This window comes from Phascolarctos cinereus, unplaced genomic scaffold (assembly GCF_003287225.1).
Source record: "Phascolarctos cinereus isolate Bilbo 61053 unplaced genomic scaffold, phaCin_HiC Scaffold_4;HRSCAF=312, whole genome shotgun sequence".
In the NCBI taxonomy this organism is placed as follows: domain Eukaryota; kingdom Metazoa; phylum Chordata; class Mammalia; order Diprotodontia; family Phascolarctidae; genus Phascolarctos; species Phascolarctos cinereus.
Window position 1 is genome coordinate 530,334,980 of NW_027555847.1, and position 17,507 is coordinate 530,352,486.

Here is a 17,507-nt window from a genome sequence, read left to right on the forward strand (position 1 = left end):
TTTTTTTTTTGTTTGCTTCATTTTTGTATGAGTCTCTGTTTGTGAGAATTTTGTATGTTGACTTATATTAGATTTTTCTTAATAGAAGGAAATGAGGATCACTAGAAGTGTGGAAATGAAAGACTATGGAAAGAATTATCTTGCTGGCTTAATAAACTCTCATGAGCATTTTAGAAGATTTTTAAAGACTCTAAGTTATTTCTGCCATTAATTGTAAAGTGATAATTGAAGTAATAACTATTTCTATTTAGCTCTGTAGATTAAAAAACATAAAACAGATTTTTGATCATTTGATGTGGTTTGGCCCTAATCTTTTATCACTAAAAATTGTTGAGCAAACATAATGGGAACCTATAATACAGCCAAAAAAACTATCCCAGCTAGTCTATTCCCATAAAGGCTAGCTTTTAAAACTCTGCTATACACTATTGCTTCAATGCCACCTGAATGGAGGTGAAAGAGGACTATATCTCAGCTTTCAATGAACAGGTGAATTTTGATGGCTTTTCTAAATAACCTCTTTCTTCCCCCTCCCCTCCCTTGAATAGCTTCTAAGCCTGGAAATAAGAAAAAAAAATATGGCATGCTCTTCAGCAATAACTATTCAAAACAAATAAAAATAAAGAGAATCCCACACATTTCAAGTCATAGGAAAGGCTGATTTTTATTGTGCTGTGGCTCTTTGGTTGCTGTTCCTTGAATGTTATTTTCCCAAACAAATCTCTTTCCTATTCTAATAATGAGATGGAATTAAAAATCCTACATTCTTATTCTACATGGTAAGCTCATAATGCATACTCATAATTTGGGGTTTTAAAAAACACACAGACATGTGAAATTGTATTTCAAATAGCTAGATGGACATAAAGGAAGGGCATGATTGCCCTGCCTATGAAATATCCAGGGCACTAACCAGAAACAAATTATAAATCAATGATTTCCTAATCTACTCAAATCATTCACTATCTTCTCACCCTCGGCAGACATATCTGAAAGGTTTCAAAGAATATATTTTTGAGCTAAACTCCTCCTATTTTTCATCCCTACTCTCCCCTACCCCCAAATTGAGGGAGGACTAAATATTAATAAAGGGACACTGGGAGTGGAACCAAGAGTTCCAACTGGGAAAGGTTAAATTGAATTCATCTTATTATCATATGGGAATTATTTTTAAATGGAATCATAAGGTCTTTGGTTAGAGAAAAGGACTGATGTTACAAGGTTTTATTTGTGATGCTGTGCACAATTTTGACTGATATGGTATGACATCCAATAACTCAGGTAAAATCAACATTACTTACAGTACATTTTGGTGTCTTTTTCACAAATATAATGCATCTTCATTCTCATGTGAAAACATTGGTATTTACTAATTCTTTAGTAGATTGGGATAGGTAAGGAGAAAGTGGGTGATAGACCCCTTGGAATATGTATAGGTATTTATTGGGGAGTACCAAGACCCAAAAAGGTGTTTTCTAGTGATATTTGACATTGTAAGCAATGGGACTCTTTAATGCTATGTTCAAACTTCTATTTGGGGTGGATTTAAGGGTGGGGGGAAGGGTTGGTTTTGTTTTGACATTTCTTTAATATAGCTGAAATGCATAGCATTTCATCGTGGTGACCTCTCCAGGAGCCCAGGTCACCACTATATTGACATATTTTACAAAAAAAAAAAAGACCACAGTTATTTTACATGGGCATAATCTTCTCCTTGAGGCTAAATGAAAAGTTGTTAGGGTTTTTTAACTATCTTAAACCTCTTTTCAAAGCTAAGAGCTGATAAATGTTTTAGGCAGATATTGTTTTCATATACCTTTAGAAATATTCAGTATCACTACTACTTTCACTCATATGTAAAAAGGAAGGTGATGTGGATGGAGCAAAAATTATTACTTGGTCTATTATCTAAGTTTTAAGGCATCATGTATGCAGAAATGTGTGATCATCCATCTCCAGCCATTCACTTGGTTCTTTCCTACAAGTTAAAGTGGCTGCTTCATGCAGAAAACATTCCACAATAAGCACTTGTGCAAAGGGCCAAAAGGATGTGTAGACCCTCCCCCCTTTCTCGGGTCTGCCTTCTGTTTTTCTTCCCTTTTTCTCTTTTATGTGTTCTCTTCTGTAGACTTCTGCAGTATATATATATATATTTTTTGTAAACACTCTTAATCTTGCTGTTTCTGCTTTGGCTTCTCTTACCCATGTAGTCTTCTTGTTCTCATTTATCTTTTGTGCAACTAACCCTATAATAAATTTAAATATACACTATCAGTGAAACACTGACCTGTGTTTGGTATTTTTTTTCTTTTAGTGTAGTTCTATTTTTAAAAAGCACTAAATAAACATGATACTTCAGGTGGGGATCAAGCACTCACAAAAAGTTAATCTTTTGTTTAGCTGCCTTCCACCAAACACAGAAGAACATGAGACAGTCCTTAAACTTTGCATTTCTAGGCCATAAAGAGTGTTCATTTAATATTTCTTTTATTATGCCTAATACTGATGTGGCTCCTATTACAAGTTTCCAGAAACTAATAAGGTAGTTAGCTGGTGGAATCTCTACTGTTATTGTAAAGTTCTTCCCTTAGTAAATTCTTTCCATAGTCCCTGGAAGCTTGGAAGAGATTCCTCACCTGAATTATAGTGAAATCTGAAGTGATGCATCCAACTTCTAGTTCCTATACAGATTGATCTTTTGTATCTTAGAAAACTCTTATAAAGTTACATGAAAAATTAATATTTGCTTAAGGGTCAGGACTATGAGCAGCTACAGATCATAGGGTCAGATACAGATACAGGAATCTATTAGATTCTGACATTGTTCTAAGTTAGGAACCATTAGTAAGTAGAATCACTTAATTAGAACAGAAACATACATGATGTAATGGTCAGGGCAAAGAAAAAAGCCAAAAACTCAGCATAAAGAAGGACCTACAAAGATAAGCACAAAAGGGTAGGGTACTATGCATAAATAAGAGTCTGGAGGAACCACTGGGACACAGAAGATCCATGGTTGCTAAAGCTGACAAGGAAAGAGATATGAAGTGCCTGTGGCAAGATTTTGATAACTGAGATAACCATGTATTTCAGCAAGGAAGCTTTTAGATTCTTCCTGGTAGGGTAGCAACCAATTACTAAACCTCTTTAACCTAGTCTGGGTTGTAGAAGAAGGTTAAGCTAGAACACCTAAATGTAACTGGCAATGAGTAGGCAGGAAGGCAATATACCAACACAGGAGTCTTAACGTTCTCTTCAAGTAGTATTCTTTTTCAATATACCACTTACTAAATGCAGTGTTCTGTTTTGACTCAACAAAACTTAATAAAGAGGACAATCAATCCTCTTCATCTTTGTTGTCATTTAAAAGCCCATATTAAAATACAGCTCATAGTTAATTCATATTTCCTTAGCCATTCTTCATTGGAACTGAATGTTAAAGCTACATAAATATGCCACTTTCCAAGATATTTAGTAGAACTCCCACACTTGAAAACGGTATATGGATGCTTTTTCAGATAGAGCTCAGACAATGCAAGGAGTCCATTACTTATATATTCTGATTTTTTTTGGTCCAACCTGTGATTTCATTGGCTTCAGGACCTGCTGTTTGAGGATACTCCTACCAATAGAAATCAACATTTATTCTGCAATTTATAGTTTTAGAGAGTTGCCTAGGGCACTGAGAAATTTAGTGATTAATCTAGGGTCCCACAGAAGATCTGGTCACAGAGAAATTGGAATTCAAGTCATCTTGACTCTGAGACCACCTCTCTATCCATTGCCTAGGGTCTTTCTGGAGCTGGACTATGCATTCAAACCCTACAAGAGAGAGTGCAACTCCAATGGGCTGCTCACATTGTGCAAATGCCACACATACATTTGCCTAAAAGACTATTTTACAGAGAACTCACATAAGGAAAGCACTCCCACAGAGGTCAGAAGAAGAAATACAAGGACCCTCTCAAGGTCTCTCTGAAGATCTTTGGAACTAATTGTGAGATATAGTAAGACACTGGTACAGAACTACCTAGCATGGCATGCCTGCATCAAAGAAGGTGCTGTATTATATAAGCAAAGCAGAACTGCAGCAGCTCAAAAGAAATGTGAGATGCACAAATTTAAAGACATTTCCACTCCAAATATTCATATGGATTATTTGTGCCCAACTTCTGGTAGAACCTTCCAAGCTTATATTGGTATGATAAGCCATAGTCAGACATATGACTCTGCCATAGTGATGTCATGTTGGTGCTCTTTGAGCACAAAGGACAACGATCATCCATTGCCTATAATCAGATAGGAGTTACATTTTAATCTAGTTAATGTCACATAAAGGAGTATTATGGGCCACATGTGTCCCATGTGTCCCAGGGCCCCATGTTTAATCTAGGCAATATATGAATGATCAGGCATTTGACACAATATTTGACTAATCATATAATACCCAGGCTATTTCATTCTAAAAAGTAAAGTCAGATCACTTCTATCAGCTTGTAAAGCAATGATTATGATGAGGGCAGTTATTAATGGGAGAAAAAAGTAGACTAGTAATGAGAAGAATTAGAGTCCAGTCCTGATGATTCCATGAGTTAGCTATGGCCAAGTGACTTTGGTCAATTTTCTGAATCTCAGTTTCCCGATCTGTAAAATCAGAATAATGTTAACTGCCCAGGCCACTTACTTCATGGGATCATTGTGAGGATAAAAATAAGGAAAAGGTGTGGAAATTCTTTGAAAAGTAGAAAGCATTACAGCCTTGAGATGTACATGGTGTAATGGATAGAGTGTTGGATCTGGAGTCAGAAAGAACTGAATTCAAATCTTGCTTTAGATATTTATGGGCTATGTGACCCTTGACAAGTCATTTATTCCCTATGTGCCTCAGTTTCCTCATATGTAAAATTAAAGAGTTAGGCTTAGTGACCTCAAACATCCCTTACAATTCTAAATCTATGATCCTATGAATAATCATCCCATGAAAAGAATGCCTAGCAGAGGTTAAATGTTTTGAAATAGGAAAAAAAATAAGAATGTTTTTAAAAGGGTGAGATTTTTGTCACTGCAAGAATGTGACTTTAAGGTTCCAGTAATATTAGTTATGTCAACTCATGGAATACAAATTTGATCCCAATGACCCCCCCTATAGGGAAAAGAAAAGAAAAGAAAGTAGTGAGTTAAATTAGCACTTCTGAAGACCACTTCTAAAGCTGTTAATGAGAAAATTTAATAATACTGGAACTGATTTGGAGAGTTCAAAAATTTTCCCTGTTGGCTTATTAAAGAATAATGCCTTTGTGCATTGTAAAGAATTTTGAATATCTCTGATAAATTTTGTAATGAATAAGCAATTGAAGCAGGGAGGAGATCATTACTGCAATGAGTTTCCAATCAAAATCTGACTCATTCTGAGGCCTTTAAGTATGGCACAATGCACTCATCTATAGCTTATGAAGCACATCTAACTCCATCTCAAATGCCAAAGCCATCACTTATTATATGGAGCGAACCCTGCTGTCAGAAGAAACACCAACACTTGCATTATTTTTCAAGGGGATCAGCTAAGTGATGCTCAGGGTTAATTGTTTGTAGAATTTGGAAGGCTCAGATAAGCTTTGGGCTTCTTTTCTAATGCACCTACAGGTGTAACACTTATATGACCCTCACACCCTCCCAATCATTTTCTATAATAATCTTTGGTCTTGCAGAGCAATGAATATAAAATTTGACTCTACCATAATTTTAAAATCTATTTTCTGATGAGAAACCAGACTAAGAAAATGAGACCTTGTTTGAAATTCTAGAGGCATTATGGCATAATAAAAGCTATGCTCTTTCCTGGTGCTGTCCAGTGGTGGATCAATTCCAGATGCTACAGCTATAGCTCGAGAAGGAAATGACAAACCACTCCAGTATCTTTGCCAAGAAAATCCCATGGACAGTATGGTCCATGGAATCATAAAGAGTCAAACACGACTGAATGACTAAACAACAACAACATAACTTAAATAGTTGAAAAAGTTCTACAAACTTTTGAATGAAAATGTTAGATTTTTTTTTTAGTATTTGTCTCCAGAGTGCCAAGAATGAGCATTTTTTGTTGTTTTATCATATTCAGTTTTAGTGGCATCCTTCTCGGTCCTGTGAACAATGAGATGGCAGACCAGACATTTTTTTCTGATCAGAGAACTAAGAAACACAGGGAGTGGGACAAGTCATTGAGGAGCTGTGTAGCACTCTGTTAACCCTGAGGGAAAGAGCACAGCATCCAGCTGGGGCCACTTCTGACCACTCCAAAGCTGTTTAGACCATAGGCTTAGGCTGGTAAACTGTGAATTGCCTAGTATAGGAAGCTTTGAGATCCAGCCTCCATGTAAATCACAGTCAGAAGACAGGGAGTCACAAGTAAATAATAAGGAAAATAAGAGAGTGGGGGAAAAAAACCTGAAACTACCAAAGATTCCAGGAAGAAGAAAGCTCAAAGACTTTAAACATAAATATATAAATTAAAAGAAAAAACAGTAACAACAAATGGAAATATGACCTCCAGATATAGTAAATGAGTTTAGGCATAAATATTGCAAAATAAAGGGAAATAATTCAACACTTGATGAGACAGAGAACCCTGTGGACTTTGAAGAAAACATGGAACCACAACACACCATTCCTGAATGGTTGAAAAGAGAAATGAGAATTCTCAGAGAAAAATACAGGTCTTGCACAGCAAGATAATGATCAAAACAGAAAAACTTGAATCTGTAATCTCAATGACATTACTGAAAAAGAGCCATTGATTATGCAGTCCTCCTTTAAAATAAAATACAAGTATTGATATGCAGAACAATATGCATTTAAACTGCAGTCAGGGTTCAGAGTTGTAGTGAAAATCCAAAGTTCCTGACTAATGATAAACTAACGGAGTGCATTGTATTCATATGGACATACTTTAAGAACTTGGTGGCTTTACCATTTATGTATGGTTGTATCTGTTTCTGTCAACATTTTTTCTGACAAACTGATTTCATGGGATTTTTCTTCTCTATGAGATGAAGCATAGCGTAGTAGATAAGAGAGCAGGCCTCAGTGTTAAGATGACCTAGATCCAAGTGCTACCTCTTATAGGCATTTTGATGACAAATTCATTCAATGGGAATTTACTCATGATGGGAGGAATATGTTGTGGATTATTGCATTTGGATAACAAGTCAAAGTAAAGTAAGATCAAATGGAGCAAAAAATCTTACTACAGTATGAAAAGTTTGCACAAGTTAAACAACTCTACCCTAAAATAGGAGGGCTTTCCAAAAGAAATAATAAAATCCTTCACCTAAAAGCTTTTTCCTATACTCCCAAAATGTTATGGAACAATTTTATCTTTCTCCTTAATGCCTTAAAATAATAGTGCCTGAGAAAAATTTGGCCATAGTACTAACTAGTTATGAAGATTCATAAAATTGCACAGGAAAGCAAAGAATTAGCATCCAACTCTAAGATGCTATCTGTTAATCTACAATGCTTTTTATTAAGTACACTATCTCTGGGACAGATTAAAATCAGGTATTGTATTTTGTAGATAAGGGTACTAAAGCCCAGAGAAGTGATGACCAACTGAGATAAAATTGTGGTTTCAGGGAAAAAACAGCCTCCAATTATTTTATGCATAGACTTGGTTATGAAGGTCAAGACCATCTTTATGTCTAATAATCACTTAACTAATTATGTTTCTTAACCCTTCTATAGAAAAAAAAACTAAACGTAGGACATAAGCATAATGCCTCAACCTATACTTAGTGTGAATGTATATGCTATAAAAACCTTGATGAACTTGCAAATTAAAAGTATAAAATGTAGCTCAAATACTGGAATACTGTAAAATTTCATCATTTTGGAACCTGCTGCTCCATATGTACCAAAATGTTTATAACAACAGTTTTTGTGGTAGTAAAGAACTGGAAATAAACCACATGTCCATTGATTAGGTAATTTTAAAACAAATTGTGTTACATAAATGTAAATTACATTCAGGAGTATGCTGGAGCCAATTCATATCAGCTCAGAGAGCCTATTATTAAAATTTCAGCAGGAGCATTTACACCTAGGAAATTGGCAAACATTATAAATCAAGATTGATTTATTGCATTGTTGATTATCTGGGCTTAAGAAAGTGAAGGAGAAAATGTTAATAATGCAGAGTGAATTTAAAAGTGTGTGATGTGTATATTTTTTTAAGGAAATCCAGTTGTTAAATACTTAACCAGCACATCCCCAAATGTAATGGAATATTACTGTGCAGTAAGAATCAGTGAACATAATGAATACAGAGAAGTATGGAAATTCTTCTAGGAACTTATACAATGTGACATAAGCAGAAACAGGAAAACAGATAGATAGGTATATAGATAGATAGATAGATAGATAGATAGATAGATAGATAGATGATAAGATAGAAAGATTTGTGTATATATATGTATGTACACACATGCATGTACATATGTGTGTGTATAAATATACATATATATATCTCAATGCAAACGGAAAGAATAATAACCACAATACATTTGAAGATTAATGTTATAAAATTAGAAAGAACAAGTTTGACCCCAAAGAAGAGATATGAAAAGACATCCCCTCCATCCTCTGTTCCTATGAAGAAGTGGGGGATATACAGATATGGAACAATACATACAAAACCAATTTTTTCCATTTGTTGATCATTTTTTGTCATTTTTTCCTCCTCATCCTCTTTTTTAAAAAAATCATTTGTTATAAGATAAAGGGGATAGGTATAAAGGAGAAGGAAAAGGAGAGATATAGGTAGAAATCTGAGCGATGTATAAATAAAAACATCAATTAAAATCTATTAAATGGTGGAGCCTCCTAATTCAGAAAATTATAATAATTCAGATGGAATTCTTACCGAGTACAATACTATAAAAATTAGTATAACCTATATATTCTACTGTTCAAATTCAATGTAATAAGTCCACTTATATGGACTTGCCAGATTCTGAAGATATAAAGACAAAGATGAAACAACCCCTCTTCTCAAGGAGCTTGCATTCTACCTGTAGGATAACATAAAAGTATAGTATAAAAATAGTTTTAGACAAGGAGTTTTGAGATATGTATGCCATTCCTGGATTTATTTGTTTACTTGCTTTGTGATGTTATGCAAGACTCTCCTGAGTCTGTTTCTTCATCTGTAAAATGGGAATAAAAAGTCCAGTCTTACCTACCTCGTGGAGTCATTATGAGGATTATATGAAATGAGATATATGAGAACATGTTGAAAAGCATAAAGACCACATATATACAATTATATTTATGATACATTGTTATGTACTACCGATCATTAAATTTTAGACTTCATTAACTTAATTCATGTTTTTTATTAATGGTCATTTGTGTTATAATTTATAATATGTACAAGGCTTGAATGTAATAAAACTGCATACTCTTGATAATAGTTAGCCAGTTAGACTTTTAAGTTACTCAGACAGAATTAACCACTGCCTCTTCTTCCAATGTCATACCTCTATCACCCATCTCTCTCCCTCTCCCATGCATATATACCTGTGCATTCATATACACACATATACATATACATTAATAAGATCCTGTCTCTTTTTTTTAACTTTTGCAAATGTTTAATTTGGATTCCTGATAAAGAACATTAATTATTTAGAATGTCTCTTCTAGTTCTTATTTCTCCCTACATTAGTTATGGAAGGTCTTCCTAGTTTCCTCTGAAATTATCCATTTCATAATTTCTTATGGCACAATAATATTCCACTACATTTATAATGTAATGTAATTTCTAATAAGAAAAGATTTCCTTAGTTGTTTTTTTTAATTTTGGCTGCCATGAAAAGAACTACTGCAAGTATTTTTTTTCCTATAGATCCATTTCTTCTTTTTTTCATGCATTAATATATATTCCTTATAATGAAATAACTGGGTAAACTGTATTAACAGATTGGTAACCTTCCAGATAAAGCTCTAAATTGCCTTCAGAATGGTTGGACCAATTCACAGTTGGACCAATAGTGCACTGATGCAACATCTGTCATTTTCCTTTTGGTTATCTTCACCAGTTTTATGAGTATGAGATGGAGCTTCAAAATTACTTCAATTTGCATTTTCTAAATATCAACCATTTAGAGCATTCTTTTGTATAATTGTTGAAGCTTGTATTTCTTCTTTGGAATATTGTGCATTCACATCCTTTGACCTTTTATCTATTGGGGAATAATCCTTAGTCTTATTAATTTGAATCAGATGCTTGTATATTTGGGATTTAAGACCTTTATCACAGAAACTTATTGAAAACTTTTTTTCCATTCTAGTTTTTGCTACATTATATTTGCTTATGCAAAAAAAAATTAATTTTACATAATCAAAATTGTCTGTTTTATCTTATGTGATTTCTCTTACTTGGTTAGTCATAAAATCTTCCTCTCTTCATAGATAAGAAAAGTAATTTTTTCCTTGTTCTTTTCATTTGTTTGCTATGTAATTTTTTTTATATTTCTCCAATTATTTAGGACTGTCTCTATTTCTGAAAAGAGTGTTTTGTAGTAAATTTACATAGTCTTAGATGGATCTTGTTAGATACACACTCAAGTTTTTAGAGTTTCTATAGCTATTTTTTTAATGGAATTTCTTTTTTTTGCTAGGTTCTGTTGATTAGATATAGGAATGTTGATGATTTATATCAATTTATTTTATATCCTGAAATTTTGCTAATTATTATTTCAATTAATTTTAGTTGGCTTTCTAGGGTTCACTAACTATATCATCATGTCATCTGCAAAAATCACAACTTTTTCCTTTTTGTCTATGTTTATTCCCTCAATTTCTAGTTATCATCTTATTACTATAGATAGAATTTCTAGCATTATGTTAAATAGTTGTGGTGATAATGGGCATCCATTCTTTACTCCTGATCTTGTTGGAAATGCATCTAACTTTTTTCTATTACAAACAATGTTCTTGGATTTAGATAAATACTAATTATTATATTAATGAAAAAGTCATTTATTCCTATTATTTCTAGAATTAATATAAGTCAATGCTGGATTGTATCTATTAATAGATACTTTTGGTATCTATTAATATAATCATTTTTATTATTTATTAAGTTTATTATCTTCTTTATGTTGAAGTAACTCTGAATTCCTAGTGTGAACCCGATTTGGTCATAATGTTTAATCTTACTAAGAAGTTGTTATAGCTGTCTTACTAATATTTTATTTAAAATTTTCACATCAAATTCATTAGGGATATTGGTTGGTAGTTTTCTTTCCCTGCTTTGTCTCTCCCTGATTTAGGTGTCAAAACTTTATTTATATCATAGAAAGAGATTGGAAGGGTGACTTAGTTTCTTATTATTACAAACATTTCATATAGTATTGGAATTAATTGTTCTTTAAATATTTAATAGAATTACCTTCAGGGTCTTCCTGGCACAACACATATGGTTGTAAAGCAGCTTCAGTTAATCCCTTGTGGGCTGGGTCTATATTTAATCTAAGGGATAGAATTCTCAGCTACTCAAATGGACCTGTGATTACATTGATTTGGAAGTTCCTTCTAGTGGTACACATTGCAACCCAACCATAGCTGTCCATCCATAGACTCTTGTCTATGTCCCCCCATAAGTTCACCAGATGAGGTCCACCCAACATGCTGGATACCTTTCTCATTTCCTTCCGACCAAAGGAGAGTACCAGCAGAGATTCTGGCAATACAGTTTCCATCTTTGCTTCACCATGTGGTCAGCTCATCTCTTCCTATTATGCGATTCCATGGCAAAATCTTTATCTTCCTTTCCTTATTTGGGGTTTTAAATATCAAAATATAAAATCTGCTGCCAATAACTAGCTCAGATTCCCTACACCACAGTGAATTCAACTTTACTTCTCAATGAATTCATAGATTCAAAGATTTAGTTTGTTGTGACTACATTATTTATTTTACACAAAGTAACATAAAGAAAAATAGAACATTCCTTTATGGATACAATAGCCTCCAACTATCTCTTAGCCTCTATCTGGATCCCTTCCAGATCTTCAGGTAAAAAGGGGAAAAATTCTGACCATAGTTCATGGAAAAGAATAGTTAGAAAAGGAGTATTTTTCCTTTTACAGACACATAAACTAAAATGGGAAAGTCAGGGTCTGCCCATTCTGGTCTCAGACTCATGGACTTAAAAGGAAATCAGCTTCCTCAACTTACCAAAAAGATAAAAATGCAGTCATTACTGCCTTCAAGTTGCTTACAATTTATCAGCGTGAACATAGTAGTATCGTGGAGAAAAATAAAGAAGGGTTCTGTATATGCATTTTCTTTGCATGAGTCACTCCATCTTTAAACTAATTGCGATTTCAATTCAAAATAAAGAGTCTCATTCATTCTCCACTACATGCTAATGATTTTTTCCCTTTCCTCAGTTTCTCTGAAATAATAACCATAAAGAAAAACAAGGTTTCCCTTCTCCATTCATCCAGGTCATTGACAGATAAGTAAGCACCTACTCTAACTCAAACCCAGACTGACTATATTTTTTTCTTCTTACTTCTATATGACATATGGATAAGACATAGCATGGCTACAGAGAAAATTTGTCAGTTAACTAACTTCTTCCTGATATAGCTTATAATAACAATAAATCTTACCTAACTGATCTATACCTTAAAATTGTGCATTCTGCTTATTTTATCACAATAGTAAGACAAATAATTGCAAAGTCATTTGGGAGGTCCTATCAGCTGGGAGTGAATTTGTATGTAGAAGTGATGACTTTAGATGACTTTGGTAGGAAACTACTGTGCCCTTCTCTAAGAGCATGACATCAATGAGGTGATGCCATGACATGCAAGTGAATTGGATTTAAGTGAAGGAGGGCTGTGCAAAGTCACCATTCTCATTTTCTCCTCCAGAGCCAACTGGGTCTAGTGGCCATATATGGATTAGGACAACTGAAGATGGCCCAAGATGCAGTGGGGGACCTTGGTCTTTTCAAGCTAAGGTCTTTAACAGGTCTCAAAGAGGCAAAGAATGGCCTCTTAAAAAAAATAGATCTGGGAAGGGAAGATCCTAAGGGTTTCTGGCCAAAATAGAAACAATTGTTATTTACATTCATTCTGAGCCATTCAGGGACCACACAGTGACCAAGTAGGGCTTGGTCTGAGACCAGTGATTTAGGGTTAAGTCTGGTCTTACAAAGAAAAAAAGGTTCAAATATTAAAATTTACATTCCCTTTGGGCAGAGCACCCCACAGGTAAGGGTGTGATACCCTATATGAGAAGGAAGAAAGAAAAGAAAAGAAAAAGAAAGAAGAAAGGAAGGAAGAGAAAGAAAGGAAGGAAGGAAGAGAAAGAAAGGAAGGAAGAGTAAGAAAAGAAGGAAGAAAAAGGAAGGAAGGAAGAGAAAGAAAGGAAGGAAGGAAGAGAAAGAAAGGGAGAGAGAAAGAGAGAAAGAAAGAATGAGAGACAGAGAGAGAGAGAGAGAGAGAGAGAGAGAGAGAGAGAGAGAGAGAAAATGTTACATTGCCCAAACTAGGGAGTCTGTGAAGGAAAAATGAGGTGGAAGGGCATTTCAGCTTTGGGAGATAATCAGTTTAAAGGTATAGAATTAGAAAAATGGAGCATTATTTGTGAAAAACAGCAATAAGACTAGTATGGCTGAAACATAGAGTACATAAAAAGAATAATATATAATACAACTAGAAAGATATGTTAGGACCAGGTTTTAAAGGGCTTTAAATATTAGGGCAGTTCTTACTTGATCCTAGAGTTTAATGGCAAACACTGCAGTCTATTGAAAGGGAGAGTGGCACCATCAGACAAGATAATGACTCGTATACCATATATATACATACCTAATCCCCAAAAAGATGACATAGAATGGATATTTCTAGAGAATGGTTTGAAATAGTATAAAAACATTTAAACCAGCAATTAAAAAAAATGAAGCCTTCTCAAATACTCTGGCCTATCAAGGAAGCTGCTATAGACAATTGAAGTAAAACAGCCAAAGCAGTAAAGAGCAATGATTTCTAGTTCTATTGAACACTACATGTAATAACTACTCTTTTAGTGGGAATTTGCCTCTCTCTGAATTTTTTTTCAAGATTCATCCATTTTATTTCTCATTTCCATTGGGAGATTTTGGTTGTAAGGATTGGCCTGAAAGTAATTTTTCTTATTTTCTTTAAAAGCTAAGAAATTATCATTCACTATTTAAAATTAAATCAAGCTTCATTAAACATGTTTCATCTCACTAACAAGTAGAGACAACAGATCCTATTTGCCCTACCACAGTTGTGAAACAGATAACACAATGGGCCAAAATTTTATAAACTATAGATTCTACTTCCTTAACTAAACTCTTTTGGAAAGCACTTTATGAATCTAATAAAATATAATCTAACAACATAAAAAGTGCCATGGAATAATCAATAGAGGGCTGGATTCAGAGATAGGCACAGATGGGTTTAAGTCTCATTCTAATGATTACTGACTGTGTGACCCCTGGACAAATCATTTAACTTCTCAGTGCTCTAGTCAACTGCTTAATACTATAAGTTAGAGAAAGTACAATCTGCATTGATTTCTTCATCCAGGAGTTCCCTATATGTGTGGAAATGACATGTTCAGTCCTTATTAGATTATAAGCACTTTGAGGACAAGGACTTTCTTCTTATTTGTATCCCTAGTGTTTAACACAGTGCCTAGAACATAGTAGGTACTTTAAAAATGTTTATTGACTATTGCCCATAACCTATTCAATAGCAATAACATTGGGACCTGCTCAACAGAGGACATATCTATCCCTTGACATATGAAGTCATATGACAAGAGATTTCAAGGTGGAAGGAACCACAGAGATCACTAATACAATCCTCTTATTTTAGAGATGAAGAAATTGAGGCCCAGAGAAGTTAAGTTATTTGTCCAAGGTCATACATATTGCATGTGGCATATCTGGACATTGAACCTAGATTTGCAAATCTAGGACTTTTCCCATTGTACCCCACTGTTTCCCTTAACTGTATAAAGTGAACACTGATTACATATCTCTTCGATTACTGAGCCACAAGGTAAACAAGAATTGTTCTAGCCTATAAAACAATTTTAATGTTTTGTTTATAAAATAAACTAAGGCCAAAATATATTTTAAATTAATTGATATGTTTATAATGATAAATTACAGCACTTGTATTCTGTAAACAACCTGGAAAACTGATCTTGTTTTTCTCTAATTTACCTAATGGCCTGCCCGAGGCTTAAAATATCTGTAGAATTTAACTGTACCTTTTAATAAAATGAATCATATCTTTCAGAAATTAAGGATCAATATGTTAAGTGTGTTATACCAGTGGCAGCTGGGTGGCAGTTGATAGAGTGTTGGGCCTGAAATCAGAAAGACTCATCTTCCTGAGTTCAAATCTGACCTTAAACACTTACCAGCTATGTAACCCTGGGCAAGTCACTAAACCCTATTTTCCTCAGTTCCTTATCTATAAAATGAGCTGGAGAAGGAAATGGCAAACCCCTCCAATAATTTTGCCAAGAAAACCCTAAATGGTGCCACAGAAAGTTGGACACAAGTGAAATGACTTAACAACAACTCAAGCCTAACATGATATTCTGTGTTGTTTTTGTTTTTGTTTCTATACTTCTCATTGTATGCTAATCAACAGGCCTAGACTAGATGTAGGGTTGGGAACCAGAAGGGGAAGTCACATCACTTTGGACAAAGAGTAAATTTGCATTTGGTGGCTTCTTCACCCAACTCCAGCTACTAATATAGTGTTCTATTCAGTTGACTCAGTTGACTGTCAATGTCTTATTAATGTATTAGATAATAATCAAGGGATATTTTGATATTAAGGGGGAACTCAAAGAAAATCCAAAGAAATGAAAATATAATGGTGGAATGAGAAGGAAAAGTTAACATTTGGGGATGGAAAACAACAGTTACAGAAAGAGGTACACTAAGGCATATGTAGAGAAGAAGGAAAGGCACCTTACACCACCTCCTCTTTTATCAGTCATCTATTCATTCCACTTTCAGCAGTACAAGGCTCAGAGGAGCAAGCCCTTAGAGTGACTCTGACTAAATGATTACAATGACTGTCAAGAGGGCAAGGCACAATCTATGGGAGGTCACTGTGTCGCCCTGCCCCCACTTATCTTACCAATCTCTCAGATATTTCTGAGTATTCTCAATTAAATAGTGATATTTACTTGATTATTTAGTCTTCTCTGTATAAAACAAAGTAAATTCAATTAATATAGATCTATGAATACAGAGGAGGGACTCTCTAAAGACAACGTGCATTTGACTCTATATGCCTGCTTGGATCAGATTGAAGAATTGCTATCTTGGATTTGGTCTTTGAGAGAAGGCAGGACAGTTCACATAAATATCCTCTTCTTTGCAGTCTTGAGTTTGTTCAGGGACCCCACTTCTGGCATAGTTTTTAGATGGCTAGAAAAAGAAGTAGGAAAGAATTTCAGAAAAATAAATGCTTTTATTTCAGTAGTTACTAGAAATGCAGATTATACATGAGCTCTGATAGCCTTCACCCCTTGTCAGCGCAAGAAGCCAAACCCCATCACAATTGACTCTACAAGGTATTTTCATTATCAGTGGCCATAGTGAACTTCTATACGAAAATACATTCCTAATATGAAAATATAAGTTTGAAGTGAAATACAACAGATGTCTGGCTGTCAATAAAGTGAGGGGGTTGGTACCTCTAAAGTCTCTTTTAGCTCAAAATCTATGATCCCAACACTTGGAAAGGATAAAGTGAACTAGAGAGCAAAAAGAAATCTTTTAGTATAGTGAGGGAATGAAGGAAAGAACTATAAAAGAAATTTGCCTTTCACTTTTATGGTCTCATAAACACTGTCATTTCAGCCCCCAATAACCTATTCCAATGCCCTGGATGTATATGTATTTGTGTGTGTGTGTGTGTGTGTGTGTGTGTGTGTGTAACACACATATATATGTGTGTGTGTGTGTAAGTATATTGTATATATGTGTATATGTATGTATATGTCTGTATGTATATATGTTGTACATATGTATATGTGTATATAATCACTTCCATCAGAAAAGTTCCTCAGTTAATTCATGTCTCTCCAAGTAACATAGTAACATACACAAACATATATGTACACACATTTAGATACACATGTATATGTGTGTATACTGTATATAACATAATGTATATGACATAACATATGTGTCAAAATCGTGTATTATTAGATGTTATTTACATTAGATCTTATGTGAGATTTCATATATTGTTTATACATATATGTATGTGTGTGTGTGTGTGTGTGTATAATAACCACCCTAAGTATGAAGAGTCATTTTAGCAATAAATTGGCCACTTGATGAGTTCTTTAGACACAGCAGCCCATGGAACAAGAAAAAGGTAAAAAGGACCTCAAAAGACAAAAAAGACCTCAGTTCAATGTGACTCAAG

At 34.2% G+C, this 17,507-nt stretch overlaps 1 protein-coding gene across 1 annotated transcript in view; it reads right to left on the bottom strand.

The window, feature by feature from the left end:
• Positions 1 to 11,946: 11,946 nt before the first annotated feature.
• Positions 11,947 to 17,507, bottom strand: part of CD226 (CD226 molecule) — a 99,971-nt gene continuing 94,410 nt past the window's right edge. Inside the window, exon 6 of the mRNA XM_020985626.2 lies at positions 11,947 to 16,498. Coding sequence (XP_020841285.1) covers positions 16,388 to 16,498 — 111 coding nt within the window. The 3' untranslated portion in view covers positions 11,947 to 16,387. The remainder of the gene's footprint in view (positions 16,499 to 17,507) is intronic.